Source organism: Neovison vison, chromosome 11 (genome assembly GCF_020171115.1).
Source record: "Neovison vison isolate M4711 chromosome 11, ASM_NN_V1, whole genome shotgun sequence".
Classification (NCBI taxonomy): Eukaryota; Metazoa; Chordata; class Mammalia; order Carnivora; family Mustelidae; genus Neogale; species Neogale vison.
This window is the reverse complement of record NC_058101.1, coordinates 164,590,105-164,609,672: the sequence shown is the minus strand read 5'-3', so window position 1 is coordinate 164,609,672 and position 19,568 is coordinate 164,590,105. Positions and strand designations below refer to the sequence as shown.

Below are 19,568 nucleotides of genomic sequence, written 5' to 3'. Positions count from 1 at the left end.
GTGGACATATGTTTTCATTTCTCTTAGGTAGTTACCAAGAAGTGAAATTTTTGGTTCCTCCAGTAATTTTTTGTTCAACTTTTTGAGAAACTGCCAAATGTTTTCCAAAGTGGCTGCACGGTTTTACATCCCTAGCAGCACTTATGAGGGTTCTGGTTTCACCGCATCTGTTTTGTGTCAGGCTTAACCTATTGACTGTGACGCTTTCAGCTAGGAATGCCAGGGGGCACCTGGCATTCACTGTACTACTTGTGGCAAACCCCCACAGATAATTTCCCTGACTAGAGTCACTATTGTGGCTGAACCAACCCTTGTGGTTCTTAGGATTGCAAGACCCATTTCAGCAACAACCATTAAGGGACTTTAAAAAAAAAAAAAAGCCCAAAGTTTATTACCCACAAGTCCTGGAGGGTACACAGTATGCCTGAGGGCCACACCACAAGGTCTAGGGGACAGAGAGGAAGGAGAGAGATGAGGTGTGTGTGTGTGGCGGGGTGGGAGTGGGGGACCTGGGGTTCTGTCCTTATTAGGATCAAGGGTGGGTTTTTTGTAGGATTACTCTTTATTAGGTCAATTTAAAACATAAGAGCATGGGGTGGCTGACTGGCTCAATTGGTGGAGCATGGGACCCTTGATCTCAGGGTTTTGAGTTTGAGCCTCACACTGGATGTAGAGATTAGTTAAAAATAAAATCTTAGGGGTGTCTGGGTGGCTCAGTTGGTTAAATGTGTGACTTGGGCTCGGGTCATGATCCCAGGGTCCTGGGATCAAGCCAGAGTCATGCCAGCGCCCTTGTTCAGCAGGGGGTCAGCTTCTCCCTCTCTCTCTGCCTCCCTTCCTCCCCTTTTTGTGCTCTCTTTCTCTCTCCCAGATAAATAAATAACATCTTAAAAAAAAAAAACTTCAACAAAAACAAAACGTAAGAGCAGGAAATAGGGAGTAGGTAGGGAAAAGCAGGAGCACTCAAGAGGTCCGAGTTGGACAAGGCTTTCCGAAGGGGAAATTCATGGATGCAAACAGCCTGGCTCCTTATCTAGTTGTTTTACCGGCAATAAAATTAGTTCAAGATGCATGTCTTTGAAATGGATGCCTCAGCAATCAAAAGCTTAATGTCAGGTATTTACACTTCAGCATTCTTGTTGACATTTATTATAGGCAGCCAGATCTTCCTCAACAAAATACTACAGATGTGAGGGGTGGTGAAGGCGGTGCTCAAATGCAGACATTCAAGGGGCGCCTGGGTGGCTCAGTTGGTTAACCCGCCAGCTCTTGATTTCCACTCAGGTCATGATTTCAGGGTCCTGAGACTGAGCCCCAAGCCAGCTCTGCACTCAGCAGGGAGTCTGCTGGAGCGTCTCCCCACCCCCACCCCCGCCATCCCTCCCCAACTTGTGCGCTCTGCGCACACAGTTTCTCTCAATTTTTTTTTTTTTTAATTAAAAAAAAATTTTTTAGGGGTGCCTGGGTAGCTCAGTCATTAGGTGTCTGCCTTCGGCTCAGGTCATGATCGCAGGGTCCTGGAATAGAGCCCCGCATATGGATCCCTGCTCAGCGGAGAGACTGCTTCTCCCTCTCCCACTCTCCCTGCTTGTGTTCCTTCTCTCAGATAAATAAAATCTTTAAAAAAATTTTTTTTAATTTTAAAGATTTTAAAATGTAATTATTTGAGAGAGAGTGAAAGCAAGAGAGAGAAAGAGAGAGAGAACACACAGAAGGAGAGGGAGAGGGAGAAGGAGAAGCAGACTCCCACTGAGCAGGGAGTCCACCATGGGGCTTGATCCCAGCACTACAAGTTCACAACCTGAGATGAAGGCCCAGGCTTAACCAACTGAGCCACCCAGGTGCCGCTCAAATAAATAAATATTAAAAAAAAAAAAAAAAGAAGAAGAAGAAGAAGAGTGCATGATCAAGTTTCTGGCAAACTCCTTTCTGGTGAAAGCCTTCCTTGGCCTGTAGAGATAGCCACTTTCTTGCTGTGTCCTCACAAGGCCTTTCCTTTTGGCTCACAGGGAGAGAAAGTGACATTTCTGGTGTTTCTTCCTCTTAATCCTATCAGAATGCGGCCCCTACCCTTATGACTTCATTTAACCTTAATTACCTCTGTCCTATCTCCAAATGCAGTGACATTCAGCAGCAGGTTTCAACGTAAGGATTTAGGGAGGGCAAAATTCAGTCCATAACTTCCTGCCCTATGGATTCCCAAAATTCATGTCCTTCTCACATGCAAAACATATTCACCCCATCCCAATGCCCCCCCCGCCCCGGGTTTTAACCCATTCCAGCATTAACTCCAGTCCAAAGTCTCATTTGGATCTAAATCAGGTATGGGTGACAAGTGAGGTTTCATTCATCCTGAGGTAATACTCTTCTCCAGCTGCGAACCTGTAAAGAAGAAATAGCTTTGCCTCCCAGGCTTGGGGTGGGAGTGCCAGCCCTGATGGTCTCTGAGTCACCTTTGGGGTTCTTCCCTTTCTTTTTTTTTTTATTCTTCCCTCTTCTTAAAGGATAAGGCATGCTGAATAGCTCTATTGTCCTGTCCTCTAGAGTCCCAGAAGTCCAAAAGTCTTCTTTCTTTCAGCCCATCTCTTTTCCTTTTGATTCAAACTGGCAGTGTCTCCATGGATATAATCCCATCTTTACTCCTAGCTTCTGCTGATATAGCTGATTACCTCCACAGATAATCATGGATAATCTCCTAATGGGGTGGATTGTCTAGCCACACCCTGGTGTCCTCTCCAGAACCAGTTTTCTCATTTTTGCAATATAGATAGGTTGAGAACATTCTAAATCTTCAAGTTCTGATTCCTTTTCACTACATTTTTCCTTCAATTTATCTCTCTCTTCTCACATTTTACTAGAAGCAGGAAGGAGAAGTCAGGTCTCACTTTCAACATTTTGCTTAGAATTTTAGAATTTAGAATTTGCTTAGAAGCAAATTTTAGAATTTGCTTCGTTCATTGCTTATGAGTTCAATCTTCCACAAAACACTAGACCACAATTCAACCAGGTTCTTTGCCACTTTATAACAAGAAACGCTTTTCCTCTAGTTTCCAATAATGTGGTCTTCATTTCAGGCTGAGATCTTACCAGAAGCACCTTTAATATCCATAATTCTACCAATAGTTTTTTTCAGGGAAATCTAGGCTTTTTCTAGCACACACCTCCAAACTCTTCCAGTCTACATCAACCACCCAGTTCCAAAGTCACATTTCTATGTACTTGTTACATCAGCATCCCACTTCATGGTTCCAAAATCTGTTATTAATCAGGGTTTTCTGGAGAAAAAGAACCATTAGGATACACACATGGCTGTTCCAAATGGAAGGCTAATAGGCTCAAGACCCAGAAAAAGTCAGTGTTTTAGTTTGAGTCTGAAGGTGGGGAAAAGCTCTGTCTCAGTTCAAAAGCACGCAGGTAAAGAGGAATTTTTTTTATTACAGAGAGAATCAGCCTTCTTGTCCTAATCAGGCCCTCACCTGATTGGCTAAGACTCACTTATATTACAGAGGGCAGTCTGCTTTATTCAGATATCAGTTCAAATGTTGAGCCCGTCCAAAACACAGAATAATGTTTGGCCAAATCTTTAGGCACTCCAGAGATGGCACAGTCAAACTGATTCATAAAATTAACCATGACAGGTATTATCTGTTTTACTTATTATAGTCATTCTAGTGGGTATGAAATGATACCTCTAGTGGGTATGAAATGATACCTCATTGTGGTTTTAGCTTGTATATCCTTAATGACTAATGATATTGAGCATATTTTCATGTGCTTATTAGCTATTTTTATATCTTCTTTGGTGAAAGATCAGTTTAATCACTTATCTCCCAATTTTTTTTAATTAAGATTTTGTTTATTTATTTATTTGAGAGAGAAGGAGAGATCACACAGGAGCTGGGAGGAGGCCAGAGGCATAGGGAGAAGCAGATTTCCTGTGGAGCCTGGGATCATGACCTGAGCCAAAGGCAGACACTTAATTGACTGAGCCACCCACGAGCCCTACCTTCCACTTTTTAATGGGGTGTTTTGTCTCCTAATTGAGCCTAGTGAATGTATGTGTATTTAAATGTGCACTCGCATATTTTAAATTTAAATTACAAAAAACAAAAGAACAGTTCACCCATTTTATTGATTCTAATGTGTTTTGTGATTTGTTTATTTTTCTTGTGACCTCATATCTATTGACACTGTTTATGGGAGCTTTGCGGCCTGTTTGAAGCTGTATTTCTCCTGGGAGGATCTGTATTTACCCCTACCTGGACCCCAGAGGTACTGCAGACATAAGTCTACTTCCACTTAAATCCTCCCTATAGTTTCTAGGCCAAACAGGCAATGTAATTTTCTGCCCTTGATCTTGCTGTGGCTGTGGTGACTTTATTTTCTGAGCAAAAATAATCTGGAAATGTGGTAAGAATGAAAGTAGTTACGGGGACAAAGGGCCAGAGTATTTGAAGTCATGATGTTGGGTCCCCCAATAATGGGTCTATGGTCAAAGGAGCAAGACTGATACACAAAGTGAAGGTCAAGCAAAGCTTTATTTCGCGCCAAGCTTTAAGAATCAAAACGACTGTCAAACAGACCAGTCGGGGCTGCCCCTTACAGAGAGGGCGACCCCTCCCTGCCTCACAGACTAACTTTTATAGAGCAAAGGCCATGTGGTTGGGCCTGGCCACACACGGGTGGCCAATGAGATTGTAACACACAGAGAAAGCTGCACAGTCATGCTAGGTCACATATGGGTGGCCAATTGAATTACAATTCACCCCATAGTAGCTATTTGAACTAGCCTATCACCTTAGTCAGAATTGGCAACCAAAAGGCAGGGCCCAATCGGGCTCTCTGCTCAGCAGGGAGCCTGCTTCCTCCTCTATCTCTGCCTGCCTCTCTGCCTACTTGTGATCTCTGTCTGTCAAATAAATAAATAAAATCTTAAAAAAAAAAAAAAAAAAGGCAGGGCCCACGCTCCTTGGTAGCTAGGGAGACAGTGTGCGCCCTTTACTGATTGGATGTCTCCACCTGACCCAACTCATCCCTGCATTCGGGCCATTATCTCCACCTGACCTGACCTACCCTTGTATCTGGGCTTTGTTACCTTACAGTGATTGCCTGGGAAAAATCCAGATTGCTTATAGTTACAGGGTCATCCTCCCCCCTAGCCTTAGAGCGTGGCAGTGCCAAGTGGACAGAATTGAACATTATGAGAATATCATTGATAATTTAATTTTAAATACTTAAAACAGTATGATGTATGTGTGCCGATTTTAATCAATATCCTAGGAATTGTTAATTAGCAACTGAAGTACCCTGATGGGGAATATAATCTCCAGGAGAAGTTGACTAGGTTTTGAAAGATTCTAAGCAGATGTCCACACCTTACACAGCTACGACCATCTTTATCTCCACTCAACACCGATACCATATGGATTTTTCTTTATAATGTATGAATTGGCTAGAAACACTGTACAGAGCCACCTACTCTTGCACAACAAGATATAGAAAACTAGGGGACCCTAGATACTCCCTTTGTACTGCATATTACCGTTACTCTCTGTAATGATGCTCCTGGTTTATGTTCCAAAACTGTCAGCTTCAGAACATTTTCTGAGAATTGATATTGTGAAGATCTTCTGAATCCTCCCCCTAAGATATTGTTTTCTAGGCACAGAATGAATCTTTCATGCAAAGTTTGATCAAAGTACCTAAAAGGACAGGGAGCTGGGACTTTACTAAGGTTACAAAACAATTTGTATTGCTGTTTTTGAGCATACTTGCTACTAATAGTTGCCTGGGCAACAAAATTCTACCTACTATGTATGTTAATAGAAGATAAAATTGTAACATTGAAAGGTAGGAAGGTTGTAGAGTAGAAGAACTTAAAATGTTAACTTTAAACAAAAAATACCTTCAAAGAGTAAACGGGTATCTTGCTAGTGAGATCCCTGCTTTGTAAATCCACCTGCACCAGTACTTTTCAAACTCTATTCTGATTTGACAAGAGGAGAGTCCTTGAATGTATGGATTAAAACAAGGTTGAGGAATCTGAGGTTTGGAAAAGCCTCTAGTGCTAGTCTATGCCGAGCATTTGCCTGTCTCTATAGCATCAGCCGAGGTTTCTTGAACCTTGACCCCAACCACCTACTAAAACCTGGGGTTGGTGGGGTGTATAGTTATTTGCCAAAATGTTTGAAGAAGGGTGAGAAGTCCTTATTTCTTTGGGTGAAAATACTCTGTAATTACAAAATTAACCACTAATACCTTTATATAGTTTGGAGAAAGCTTTTCTTGGCTTATAGATTCAGACATCAATAAATAATAATAGCAGGCAACATTTATTGCAGGCAATCTTTTTATTGTGGTAATTTATGTACATCATCTTATTAATGTATGTACATTTCCATACACCCTATGAACGGATGCTTTTATTCCTACTTTATAAAGAAAGCGAGGCTCAGAGATAATTAGGTATTTGAAGGTAAACTCAAGCTTACCCTTGCCTATAGTCTTATATCCTCTGCCTGGGAAAGATGGGGCCAGTCGACTTCATTATGGGCAATTTTTTTTTTAAGAGTTTATTTATTTGTAAGAGAGAGAGCGAGCGAGTGAGCAAGCATACACTTAAGCAGGAGGAGCAGCAGGCAGAGGGAGAAGCAGACTCCCTGCTGAGCAAGAAGCCTGATGCAGGACTCCACGTCCGGGGGGTCCTGGGATCAGGACCTGAGCCAAAGGCAGACACTTAGCCGGCTAAACTACCCTGAGCAACCTGAGCAAATGTATTTATGGGAGTTGCCCACAGAACAGACTTCAGATGTTGGAAACATAATACTTTTAATGCTTAGGCTTAGTCCTAACTTCCAGATCCCCATCTCAAACACCCTTTTGGGGATGAAACTTCTGTAGAACGAAGCTGCTAGAAAGGGAGAGGTTCTTGTCACAGAGGAGCCAATGAGATGGATGAATCCTGTGAGTGTCACATCGTTTGGCCAATGGGGTGAGCCCCTGAAGCCCCGCGAGAGGACCGGAAATTGGCCTGGAGCATGTGGGCCTTTCGGCGTGTTGGTGCGTTAAGCGCTGTGTTCTCCTGAGGGCCAGGGGACCCTGGCGACAGCTCGAGCCTGCTGTGTGGACCGAACGGAGGTTTAGAAGGCCAGGGAAGGCCAGGTAGCCCCGCTGAAGGCTGTGTGGCCTTTTGTTGAATCCCGCGGTAGCGAGCAGGGGTCCTTCCGGCCCAGTACGGACCCTCCGCCCTCCACCACCCTAAACCCTACCTCCACCCCACCCCCACCCCACTCCATTGCCACCCCCATTCCCCCCCCCCCCCCCCCCCCCCGCGGCACGAGAGACTGGGCCCCAGGTGGGACCAGGCCAGAGGGGGGAAGTCGTTATTTGACGCCCAGTGTGTAGGAGAAACGCAGGACCAGGAAAAAGGTATAAAGGTTGTGGCCCAAGGAGAGAGGGGACTCCTGCTGGGTCTGAGTGAACTGAAGAGTTATTTGGATGGAAGAATGGGTGGGAACCCCAGCAAAGCAATTGGTTTTGGGACTTTCCTCTGAGGTGGGGGGTCGAGAGTAGGATTTGCCTTTAGGGGCTTCCCTTCTGGTTAGGCCCCCAGTCATAGTGCCCCAGCCTGGAGCTGGCACCTGGAGAGGTGGGGAAGGCAGGCCTGGTCCCAGGCCTTTCCGTGTTGCACATTTTAGGTAGCCAACTCTGCTAACTAATCAAAGGAGAAAAGTCCACATTTAGGGAGGACCTTTTGGAGGACCGGCCAGAATCCAAAGAAGTGATGTAGAGGTGAGGGAGGAGTGGAGAAGAGAGGATTCCAGAGATCTTGTAATTGGCAGGTGTTACAGCGCCCCTCAGTGTGTACCAGTTGGGCAACTGATTCTTTGGGTGATGCTAGGAAGAGGTGAGCAAAGAGGCCAGGCTGACCGAAAAGGAGTTTAAGCAATTAAAGGAGAGAACTATGGTGTCCTTTAGGGAAGCGAGGCATATCCTGCCATTTTTGTGTAAAAGAGAATAGTCTAGTTAAAAACTAAAAAAAAAAAAAAAATTTTTTTTTTCCAGATCCTGAACTGCTTCCACCTGTAATATTGATTTGGGAATTCTGTCGGTGTTGTCTTTACAAAGATGGCATGATTTTTTGTAGCTAATGCTTAAGGCAGGTTTGCAAACATTAAGAAGAGGTTTATTTGTCAGTTAAGGATTCTTTAGGGCTCACGAGTGGGTCAGGGCGGTGAGGGGAGCTCTTTAAAGAAGGACTCCTGAATTCTATAGGTTACAAAGTGGTTTTGAAGAGGCTTAGTGGATCTACATCCTAGAGACCTCAGTTCTTACATAATTTGAAAAAGGAGTTTTATAGAGAGGACTTGATAAAGATTCAGAGATGGAACTACAGAGATCCAAGGGGAAGATGGGAATAATTTAATGTGAACTGGATCATAAACCAAAATCATGTTCATACATAAAAGTGTTTCCTTGCACAACAGGTGGTTAAACTTACAGGACTGAGTTCTCTGAGAGGCTGTTTGGTTAGAAAACGTATGTAACTTTGACAAGAGCTTGGCTTTTAAGGGCTTGCTGATGGAGAGTGTTTAGAATATTCCAGGCTACAGAGACCTTTTGAAGTGAATATGATATAGGAGGTTGGTTGTATTACTGGTCTGACCTAAAGAAACCTTTTAATGCTTTGTGAGTCTGTCTTGAAGGAAGAGGAAAACAGTTGGAAATCTTTAACCTTTATAAAATGCCGGCAGGTAATTGATCAGAACAGGATTGACATCGGTATTCTCTGCAGCCTTTCAATGGATCCTGTCCGACCACCCTTCAGGGGCACTTCTGTGCACCCATCTCACTCTGTACGGATGCCAGGCTCTTGGCTGCAAGCTCCTAAACCTTTGGACTCGGCTCTGGGCAGGGCAGGACCTGTAGGCAGAGGCCATGTGTTTGGAAAGCAAGGGGAACCAAGCCCACGGAGTGGGCCAGCGCAAAGGGTAAGACCCTGTCTGGATGCACGTAGGAGCATACAGCTTATCATTAGAGGGAATAACAGGTTTATAATAACTGTGCAGCCCTATAGGAAAAAAAAAATTGGTTTTTTATTTTTTTCTTTCGGTTCATTCGTTGGTTGGGTTGTTTGTTTTTTTCTGGGCATATATTTCAAATCCTAGAGTTGTGAGTTTAGAAAAAGTGCCTCATAAAGAATGCTAAATAGACTTGGGTATGAACCTCCATCCTCTAGCTTCTATAGATATATATATGTACATGAATGACAAGTTTGAAGATACTGCTTTTGAGTGTTTTGATTTTTTTTTTTTAAAGATTTTATTCATTTACTTGACAGAGAGAGATTACAAGTAGGCAGAGAGGCAGGCAGAGAGAGAGAGGAGGAAGCAGGCTCCCTGCTGAGCAGAGAGCCCGATATGCGACTCGATCCCAGGACCCTGAGATCATGACCTGAGCCGAAGGCAGCGGCTTAACCCACTGAGCCACCCAGGCGCCCGAGTGTTTAGATTTTTCCCTTAAGTTTGGTTCTATGGTATTAGCAGCCATTCCTGCTTCTGAGGTAATAATTATTAAGGAGTTTCCTCTCAAGAGGGCTCTGCCCAAATCTTAAAAAAAAAGATTCTCAGCTTATGCTTCTAATGTGTGTACAACTGCATGTATGTGCATTCTTAATCTTCTAATTTATAGTAATTTTAAGAATAGTATTTGTCTATAATTAAGAAATCTCAAAGAATAAAGAGTTAACAAATATAGGGAGAACCTGATAATGCAGTTATGACAGTTTTAAGTAGACAGCGTCAAATGTAATGTTCTGCAGGCAGAAGAAAAGATGACATGTTGTATTTTTTTCTTTGGTGACTTGCTTGAGTCTATCGGTGGCAGCTCTAGTTGGTATAACACCAGTAAACTTTCAAGACTGCCACAGGAAAACAGTAGCAAGTTTTGTTGCAGGTTGTTTTAAAAAACCCAAACCTTAGGTTCTTTTAAATGGTCTGGGTTTTTTTTTTTTTTTTTAGATTTTATTTATTTGACAGACAGAGATCACAAGTAGGTAGAGAGGCAGGCAGAGAGAAAGAGGGGGAAGCAGGCTCCCTGCTGGGTAGAAAACCCGATGTGGGCCTTGATCCCAGAACCCTGAGATCATGACCTGAGCCGAAGGCAGAGGCTTTAGCCCACTGAGCCACCCAGGCACCCCAGTGGTCTGGTTTTTTTCTGAAAATTTATTAGCTAGTACACATGTTCTCTGTTACCTTGGATCTCTAGGAAACAAACTAGAAAAAATTACTCTGTACATCAAATCATGGACTATACTTGTATTTATGCTTAAAAACCTACAATGACATAGTTACTATTAAAAGTGTTAATTGAGGGCGCCTGGGTGGCTCAGTGGGTTAAGCTGCTGCCTTCGGCTCAGGTCATGATCTCGGGGTCTTGGGATCTAGTCCTGCATCGGGCTCTCTGCTCAGCAGGGAGCCTGCTTCCTCCTCTCTCTCTCTGCCTGCCTCTCTGCCTACTTGTGATTTCTGTCAAATAAATAAATAAAATCTTTATAAAAAAAGTGTTTACTGAAACTACTTAAAGTGGCACCTGGGTGGCTCAGTTGTTCAAGCTCAACTCTTGGTTTCAGCTCAGGTTGTGATCTCAGGGTTGTGAGATTGAGCCCTGTGTTGGGCTCCATGCTGGGCATGGAATCTGCTTGAGATTCTCTGTCTCTGTGTGCTCCTCTGACCTATAAAAAAACTACTTAAGTAATTTGTATGAGGTACTTTTATCCTTTCTTATAATATGTATAACATTCGAAGATGATTTTTATTATTTACCAAGACTTTAAGAACACCATCAGTGTTTCTGGGTGTCTTGTTGTTAGAAACATCTTTATTATGTCTTCTTAAACACTTCACTACATGTGTTACAGAATGTATTTCACATGCAGCCATTGAAATAACACTGTTATGTCACCTTAGAAATGAAACACATTCCACATCTTAGAATAACTGTTGAAATATATTTTCGAGTAACTCTTCCTATTAACTTTCCATAGGAATCTGTAGGTTTGGTCTCTATGTTCCGAGGACTGGGCCTTGAGACAGTGTCCCAGACCCCTCTGAAACGGGAAATACCTTCTTTAGGTATGTAGAAAACTAACTTGAAAAAGAAGTGTGGTAGTGTGTATGTATGATTGCTTTGTTCTCAAAGACATACAATTTATCTTAAAAAAAAAAATTGTACTTTATAACACCTTCATCTCACAGTGATAGTTGGGTTTTGGCCCTTCCATCCAGGTAGAGGCATTTTAGGTCGAGGTTTGTCTACCAGTATGGTGCGCAAGGACAAAGAAGAAACCCATCCCACTTTTCTGGATCCTCCTGTGTTGGCAGCTGGGGGTAGCAAGATAGCAGAGGCCTGCGTTGGTTGGAATAGGTGGGTAAAGTTGCTTTCAAGGGTAATTGTCGGATTCAGATGCAATATCTCTATAAGCCCAAAGAGAAACTCTGAGAAGGGTCGTATTATCTTATAAACAGTGCATGGTTTTATATTAAAGAATGGATAGTTTCCAAGAATAATCAGTAAGCCACTGATCCAGTCAGTCACAGGAAAAGGGTAAAAAGCAGTTCTTTGCTGGGCAGTTTATAACTCCATTTGCCCTATTAAGTTAACATGGTTCTGGTGGTTCTTTAACCTGACTGATTCACTCTTCCATCTCAATTCTGCCCATGGGAATTGACTTTGAGAGTCCGTATTAATAGCAATTAGTGAATGAGTTGAATAGGCATATTTGGATCTGGAGAGAATCCCAAGATTTGGGTCCCTTTTGCTGACTCCTTCAGGAAAAGAATGTAAACTTGGAGGAATCATTTAGATGCGGTATAGATAGTAGCATGGTTCAGAGAGTCTTGATTTGCTTCTCTTTTCAACATTTCAGAATGCTTGGAAGAGGGAATTCGGATACATCTTTCTTACCTTTGGGAAGAACAGCTGGTGGTATAGGCAGAGGAGTCTACAAGGCTCCTGGTGCTCTCGGCCTGACTTCTCGGGATCCTACCCTGCTGTCATCACCACCACCTCTGCCCCCATCCTCACCACACCCTCTGGATCACTCTTTACTTGGAACTGTAGAACACAAGGAAAAGTAAGTCTGGAGTACCACCTTCTCTGCTTGACAATGATGTGGGAGGAGGCCTTCTCATAATATTGTAAACATTCTTTCTGTTGTGTCTAAAAACCTTTGTGGGTGGTAGGTACTTCAAGGTTGTTTATTTTGTTTTTTTAGGGTTTGTGCCAGTGGGGAGAATAACAAAGAGGTGGGAGAATTCCTGATGAAGTGAAACGGGGTTGATGGTTTAGGTAGTATGTACCAGAGAGTAGATTCAAATGATTTTTCATTTCCTTCTCAATTCAGACATAGCCAGTTCTTTGTCACATCAAAGATTAGGAAATCATCTAGGAAAGATATTTCAACAGTTCATCTTTTTTAGTGGAACTAATTCTTGTGTTCTTAGTTAGCTGGCCTCAGTTATTCCATTGATATTACCAAGGCAGAGGGTGATCTTGTTTCTCTAGTTAGAGATTGCTACGAACTTAGTCTCTAGCCTTCAAAGCTTGTTATTGTATGACTTGTATAAGCTAAGTGTAAGGCATTACTTGAGTCAGTGCGGTTTTTTTTCTCTTTTTTAATTTGTGGCATGAGTTGTTTGCATTTTTGTTTTTGACATATATACATGGTTTTATTTTCCAGAGAGCTTTTTGTGAAGCAAGGCTCAAAAGGAACACCACAATCTTTGGGATTGAACCTTATCAAAATACAGTGTCACAATGAAGCAGTTTATCAATATCATGTGACTTTCAGGTATGCACACCTTTTTTTCTATGTATTCACTTTTTAGAGAAAATTAATGAAATATTTTCCCTGGGATAACTGAGTATTTTTCTCTGTGATTCCTGATGAATGTCCCTCCACAAACCCAGATGTGAAGTTGGTGAAGCTTAAGGTCAGGGCCTTTTACTTGCATAGATCCCTTCCATAATATTTTAACCCATTTTATATGTGCAATTTTATATTCCTGTTCTTAAAGGGAAACTCCTCCCCACCCCACTGGTACAAGACCCACACCCCACAAAACCTGGACCCTGCTTGCATAAGTCTCCTACCATAACACTGGCTCTCCAGTGACAGTCTAGGGTGAAATCTGAGGGTGAAAAAATCAGAATAACATTAATCTTATAGTAATACCTTCAATGTTTCTCATACTTCTTAAAAATTAAGAATTCATGTCAGTTTGTGTTCTCTTTTCAAATCTCAGGAAGGGAGCACTTGAGTGGCTCAGTTGTTAAGCATCCAGTTCTTGATCTCAGCTCAGGTCTTGATTTCATGGTTGTGAATTCAAGTCCTATGTTAAAATCTCAGGAGAGTCATTAGCTAGAGAATATTAGCTGGAGTTGTGAAAATGAGTGAGTGTTTTGGAGTATCTGTGGAGAGAAAATAGGAAGATGGAAGACTGATTTTTGAAGCACAGGTGCTAATTGGTGTAAGAAGTAAGTGGAGTGAAGGAGAAAAGAAAGGAACAGTTATGGGAAATATCCTGAATATAAATTATAAAGACAAAAGACAGTTTCTTTGAATGAAGAGGAGGCAGTTGATTTTGGCCGTAGAAAAAAAGTTACTGAATTTACTCTGAAGAACACCCTTGCTGATTTTCTAGTAGCTTTGTTAGAGTTATGGAGAAAAAACTAGACTAAAGGAACCAAGGAGTGCACAGGCAATGGGAAATAGCCAGTGAATTGGCCACTTACATAACAAGTATGTAAGAGAAATGAGAAATGGATTGATAATTCAAGAGAGTAGCAAGATTGCTTTAAAGCTGAGCACATGTGGTAGGTGAAGAGAAGGAGCTAAAAAAATAAAAGGGTGAAATTGAACCCATGAGAGGGAAAGGTAGTGGAAAAGGGCCTGCTCAGGAACATAAACAGATAAGCATTAATGAGAGGGAAGAACCTTTTTCTGGAAATGGATTGACAAATGTTAATGAAGCAGAAAGGAATGTGAGTCCTCACAGGTCTCTCCATTGACTGGACAGTGGAGAAGACATGGATTCTATAAATTTCAAGATCGTAGGTCTGGACCTTTGAAGCCATGATATAAAGAGCATGCCAGACCATTGAGAGGATACTGAGAAGATGTATTGTAGTGGACTGGTTATCCTATGGCTTTCCTTGTATTATGTGAAGGAAGTCCAGAGAGACAATTTAAAACACTGTGTTTAGGGCATAGCACTATTCATGTAGATGAATTTTTGGAGAAGCATTTTGAAATGTGATACTAGCATATGAAAGTTTACTTTTGGGGACAGCTGTATTGGATTACTGATTGATTTTTTAATCTTTCATCATGTACTTGAACATACTTAACCCTTTTTAGCCTTAGATTTGTTTAAACTTTATAGTTGGACAACAAGGATTTACGTTATTGATCTGAAATGGGACATGTACAAATGTACTAAGTAGCTACTGAAGCTTTTCAAAGCTGTAAGATTTGTGACAATGAATCAATAAAAAGTAGAAATTGCCACAAGTGAAAAAAAAGTTATTTTTAAAGTGTATATTTCTGCAGCCTCTAGAGCAGGGATTGGCAGAATATGGCTGGCCTGCAGGGCAAATCTGGCCCGCTGCCTGTTTTGTAATAAAACTTTACTGGAACATAATCAGGCCCATTGGTTTTCATATTGTCCATGATGCTTTCATGTATGTTGGCCAAATTGAGTAGAGACTATATGGCCTGTAAAGACTAAAATATTTGCTATCATGCCTTTACTGAGAAAGTTTTCTGGCCTCTTGTCCAAAGTCAGGAAGAAGGTACACTGGCATGTTAAGGCAGTTGTCTTTGGGTGGTGGAATTACAGGTTTTTTCCCTGTGAGCAGGTATTGGGTTGAAATTCCTTTCATAGTCGATATAGTTGAATTTTAATATGACCACTAGATGGAGCAGTAGTTACAATTGACTGGTTCTCTACCAAACCTGTCACAGAGCAGTAGTAAAGATTGCTGGCCAGTTAAGCAAATTGAAGTAAATCCTCTCTTGTCTTCTAGCCCCAATGTGGAGTGCAAAAGCATGAGGTTTGGCATGTTGAAGGACCATCAAGCTGTCACCGGAAATGTTACTGCTTTTGATGGGTCCATTCTCTATCTGCCTATTAAACTTCAACAAGTAAGACCAAAGAGGAAATAGATTTTGGATTGAAACCTAAGAGAGTTCTGGCACTTTGAGTGGTAGAAAATCATAGACATCCTGATGTTTGAGTTTTACTTAGCTATTCTTAGAGGAAAGACGGGCTTTTCCATAACAAAGAAATGTCAGACAAGGGATGCATGGGTGGCTCAGTGGGTTAAACGTCCAGGTCATGATCTTGGGGTCCTGGTCTCAAGTCCTGCATCAGGCTTTCTGCTCAGTGGGGAACCGGCTTCCCCCCTCTCTCTCTGCCTGCCTCTCTGCCTACTTATGGTCTCTCTGTCAAATAAATAAATAAAATCTTAAAAAAAAAAGAAATGTCAGACTAAAAGACTTTCATCTGAATTCTTCAAGAAGTTTCTTCTCACATAAGAGGAGTGGTTGGAAGCCTTTGACCTCAGTGACAGAGAATGGCTTAAGATTTGACATGGTGGGAAGGCATCTATTGCTAGTCAGTCCTCTTACCAAAATCTTTTTTTTTTTTTTTTTTTTTAAGATTATATTTATTTATTTGACAGAGAGAGAGAACGCAAGTAGGCAGAGCAGCAGATAGAGGGTCGGGGCAGGGGGTGAGGGCTGGGGGGAGGAAGCAGGCCCCCTGCTGAGCAGAGAGCCTGATGTGTAGGACTCGATCCCAGGACCCTGAGATCATGACCTGAGCCAAAGGCAGAGGCTCAACCCGCTGAGCCACCCAAGTGCCCCACCAAAATCTTTTTTTAAATCCTAGTTGTTACGCTATGATTTGGGCCAGTGTGGACAGGCAAAATAAGGGGCAAGTAGAAAATATATTTCAGACATTTTAGTATTTTCTAGAACATGATTGAATTAGATTAGGGCTTGGTAGTTTTTGTCTTTTTTTTTTTTTTTACTTGCATATATTTATTTGTTAGGTTCTTGAGCTAAAAAGTCAAAGGAAAACTGATGGCGCAGATATCAACATTAAGATTCAGTTGACAAAGATCCTGGAGCCCTGTTCCGACTTGTGCATTCCCTTCTACAATGTTGTTTTCCGTCGGTGAGGAAACAGCTTATTTTCTTTAATCTCAGTCTTATATTTGTAACAGTGCTCTTCAAGAAGCTTGGATGGTGTTATACCACACACATATAAAGATGAGTTTGGAAACATTTAATAAATAAATGGATGGTATTGAGGCTGAATTACTGAAAAGTTATGTTAAATGATTAGTAAGATTTGGGTAAAATGATTCAGGTGGCTGGTTGGGTTCCTTTGGAATTATTTGTGAACTTTAAAAGCAGATGTTTATATTGTGTAATTTCATGTTGTTACTGATGGGGCTACTTAATGTGGTAGTGTGCAAAAATTTTTGCTTGAATTTTTTCCACGTCTCTTGATTTTTGGATTCTCACAGCTCATAATTGTTTTTACTTTTTATAAGACCTAGATTTTCATAAAACTTACTCATACACCACCTCTTTTTAAGTGAAACACAGAACTCGATTTCTCCTTACAAAGGTGAAGTGCCAGGAACAGACTTCTTTACAAACAGAAATTGACTGTTGCATTCTTTTTAGTTAATGGTGAAAAATAATGTAAATTGAACCTGGGAAATCAACTCCGTTTTTGGTCACCCAGTATGTAGGACAAGCTGTTGTCAGTTGTATTTACCTCAAGATAAATACTTCCATAATTTTTCTTTTTCTTTTTCTTTTGGCAACAGTATTCTGAGCCTAAATGGTGTATTGTGCAAAGGGCACCAACAATTCTGACACTTTAGGCTTCAAAAGGAAAATACAGGAAAAAAAAAATGGAAAATACAATTCAGAGTAGTTGAGCTTGAATTTTTTTTATTCTTCTCTAGAAGACCCATTTTTGCTCTTCATTTCAGGGTAATGAAACTTTTAGATATGAAGCTTGTGGGGAGAAACTTTTATGACCCTACAAGTGCTATGGTACTACAGCAACACAGGTCAGTAGTGTTCTTTTCCTCACTTTTTAATGTTATGGAAACAATTTTTTCATTGTGATTACCATATGTAGTACAGAAATCTCAACAGTATTTTATGATTGTAAATACAATCTATCAATTAAATCTGTTCCATAGTTTAGTTTTTCAGTAAGTTCACAAAGATGTTGCCTTACTTTGTTTGGTGGTGCTTTCTTGCTATTACTGGGGAGGGGGGATGGTATTTGCTCAACCATTTCAAATGGTGGCTTGGAAGTATCTGTGGCTTTTTTAGAACCCTGAGGTAAAGCTCTCTTGTCTCTTCAGGTTGCAGATCTGGCCAGGCTATGCAGCTAGCATCCGAAGGACAGATGGAGGTCTTTTTCTCCTAGCTGATGTCTCCCATAAGGTCATTCGGAATGATTCAGTACTGGATGTCATGTGAGTGAATGATGGTATTTACTTTTAACAAGCTAACAATTTTCTGGAAAGTTCAGTAATAGCTGAATACAGATTGGCCATTGTTGTGTTTAGATTTTAAATTGTAGAACAGATTAAGAATACTAAATGTAAAAAAAAAAAAAAAATACTAAATGTAGGTGCACCTGGTTGGCTCACTTGCTTGTGATTCCAGGGTCCTGGGATTAAATCCCACATCTGGTGCCCTGCTCATCCGGGAGCCTGCTTCTCCCTCTTCCTCTGCTGCTCTCCCTGTTTGTGCTCTGTCGCTCTTTCTGTCAAATAAATAAATGGGATCTAAAAATAAATAAATAAAAATAAAAATACTTGGATTTATTTCTGAATATTCTATTTTGATCCATGGTTAAAATCAGTGTGATACTGTTAAAACAGTGTTTTAGTTATTGTAATTTTATTAGCTTTTAATATTTGTCAAGGAATCTGTTTTCAGAATTTTCTTAGTAAATGCCACCCATTTATTTTTGCATGTGATCCTTTGACTAATTTAATGAAAGTAAGAAAAAAAGTCAATTGGCATTTTACTTGGCATCAACTGGGGAGAATGTTCTGTGAATCTTCCTATTCACAAGTAAGGCATATTTTTCCATTTACTGAAATTTATTTTTATTAAAGTTTTACTTTCATTAAAGTTGTCATATTTTATTACTACACAAAAGCTGTTTATAAGTGAATTATGGGGGCGCCTGGGTGGCTCAGTGGGTTAAGCCGCTGCCTTCGGCTCAGGTCATGATCTCAGGGTCCTGGGATCGAGTCCCGCGTCGGGCTCTCTGCTCAGCGGGGAGCCTGCTTCCTCCTCTCTCTCTCTGCCTGCCTCTCTGCCTACTTGTGATCTCTGTCAAATAAATAAATAAAATATTTTAAAAAAAATAAGTGAATTATGTAGTATGTGTAGGATTGGTTTTGTTACCTGCTTAATGGCTTATTTTGCATATAAAAATTATCTTTGGGGTGCCTGGGTGGCTCAGTGGGTTGAGACTGTGCCTTCAGCTCGGGTCATGATCCCAGGGTCCTGGGATGGAGCCCCACATCAGGCTCTCTGCTCAGCAGGAAACCTACTTCCCTTCCTCTCTCTCTGCCTTTCTCTCTGCCTACTTGTGATCTCTCTCTGCCAAATAAATAAATAAAATCTTTTAAAAAAATTATCTTCATTTTCTAAGTATATAATTTTATATGTACTTACCACGAATTCAATAATGTTTTGTGGATTTCAGAGTAAAGGTTTTGGAATTATTCCTAAGTATTTTATTCTCTTTGATGCATTTGTAAATGGATTTTTTAAAATTTCATTTTTGGTTTGTTCCTTGCAAGTGTATAGAAAAACAACTGATTTTTTTTTTAGTATCAATCTTGTATCCTACAATCCCTGTGAAGTCATTTATTAGTTAAAACAATTTATTATGCTCAGTAGGAAGCCTGCTTCTCCCTCTTTGCTTGTGCTCTCTCTCTCTTTCTCTGTCTTATAAATAAATAAAAAATTTTAGGAAAAAAAAAAAGATTTCCTGTCCTAAATTCTGTGATCCTTCAATAGCATCCTTCTAAGGATCCACACAGAACCAAGTACTCCTTAAAACAGTTTGATCATGGATTCTTTGGGATTTCTATATAGGAGATCATGTCATCTGCAAATAAAGATATTTTTATTTCTTCCTTTCCAATCTGGATCTCTTTTATTTCTTTCTCTTGCTGAGTTATCCTGCTAGGACCTCTAGTACAATGTTGAATAGGAGTGGAGAAAGTGAGGGGGGAAAAAAGCCCTGGCCCTGCCCTCCTCAACATAGTATTCTTGGATATTCCCTTTGTTAATAAAGACAATTCAACCAGGAAAAAAAAAAAAGTGGTGAGAGTGGACATCCTTGTCCTCTTTTCCTGATATTAGGAAGAAAATATCCATCCAGTCTTTCATCAGTAAGTATATTAGCTGTGAGTTTTTTGTAGATGCCCTTTTATCAGATGGAGGA

General features: G+C 40.9%; 1 protein-coding gene across 2 annotated transcripts in view; it reads left to right on the top strand.

Moving 5' to 3' along the window:
• Positions 1–8,786: 8,786 nt before the first annotated feature.
• PIWIL2 (piwi like RNA-mediated gene silencing 2) overlaps positions 8,787–19,568 on the top strand; it is a 74,612-nt gene continuing 63,830 nt past the window's right edge. Inside the window, exons 1-9 of one of the 2 annotated variants that reach the window (XM_044225179.1) lie at positions 8,787–8,990; positions 11,045–11,132; positions 11,286–11,424; positions 11,927–12,133; positions 12,740–12,850; positions 15,088–15,205; positions 16,117–16,241; positions 17,074–17,154; positions 17,458–17,571. In XM_044225179.1, the coding sequence (XP_044081114.1) occupies positions 8,802–8,990; positions 11,045–11,132; positions 11,286–11,424; positions 11,927–12,133; positions 12,740–12,850; positions 15,088–15,205; positions 16,117–16,241; positions 17,074–17,154; positions 17,458–17,571 (1,172 nt within the window). In that variant the 5' untranslated portion in view covers positions 8,787–8,801. The remainder of the gene's footprint in view (positions 8,991–11,044; positions 11,133–11,285; positions 11,425–11,926; positions 12,134–12,739; positions 12,851–15,087; positions 15,206–16,116; positions 16,242–17,073; positions 17,155–17,457; positions 17,572–19,568) is intronic. The other variant, XM_044225178.1, reaches the window with a different exon arrangement.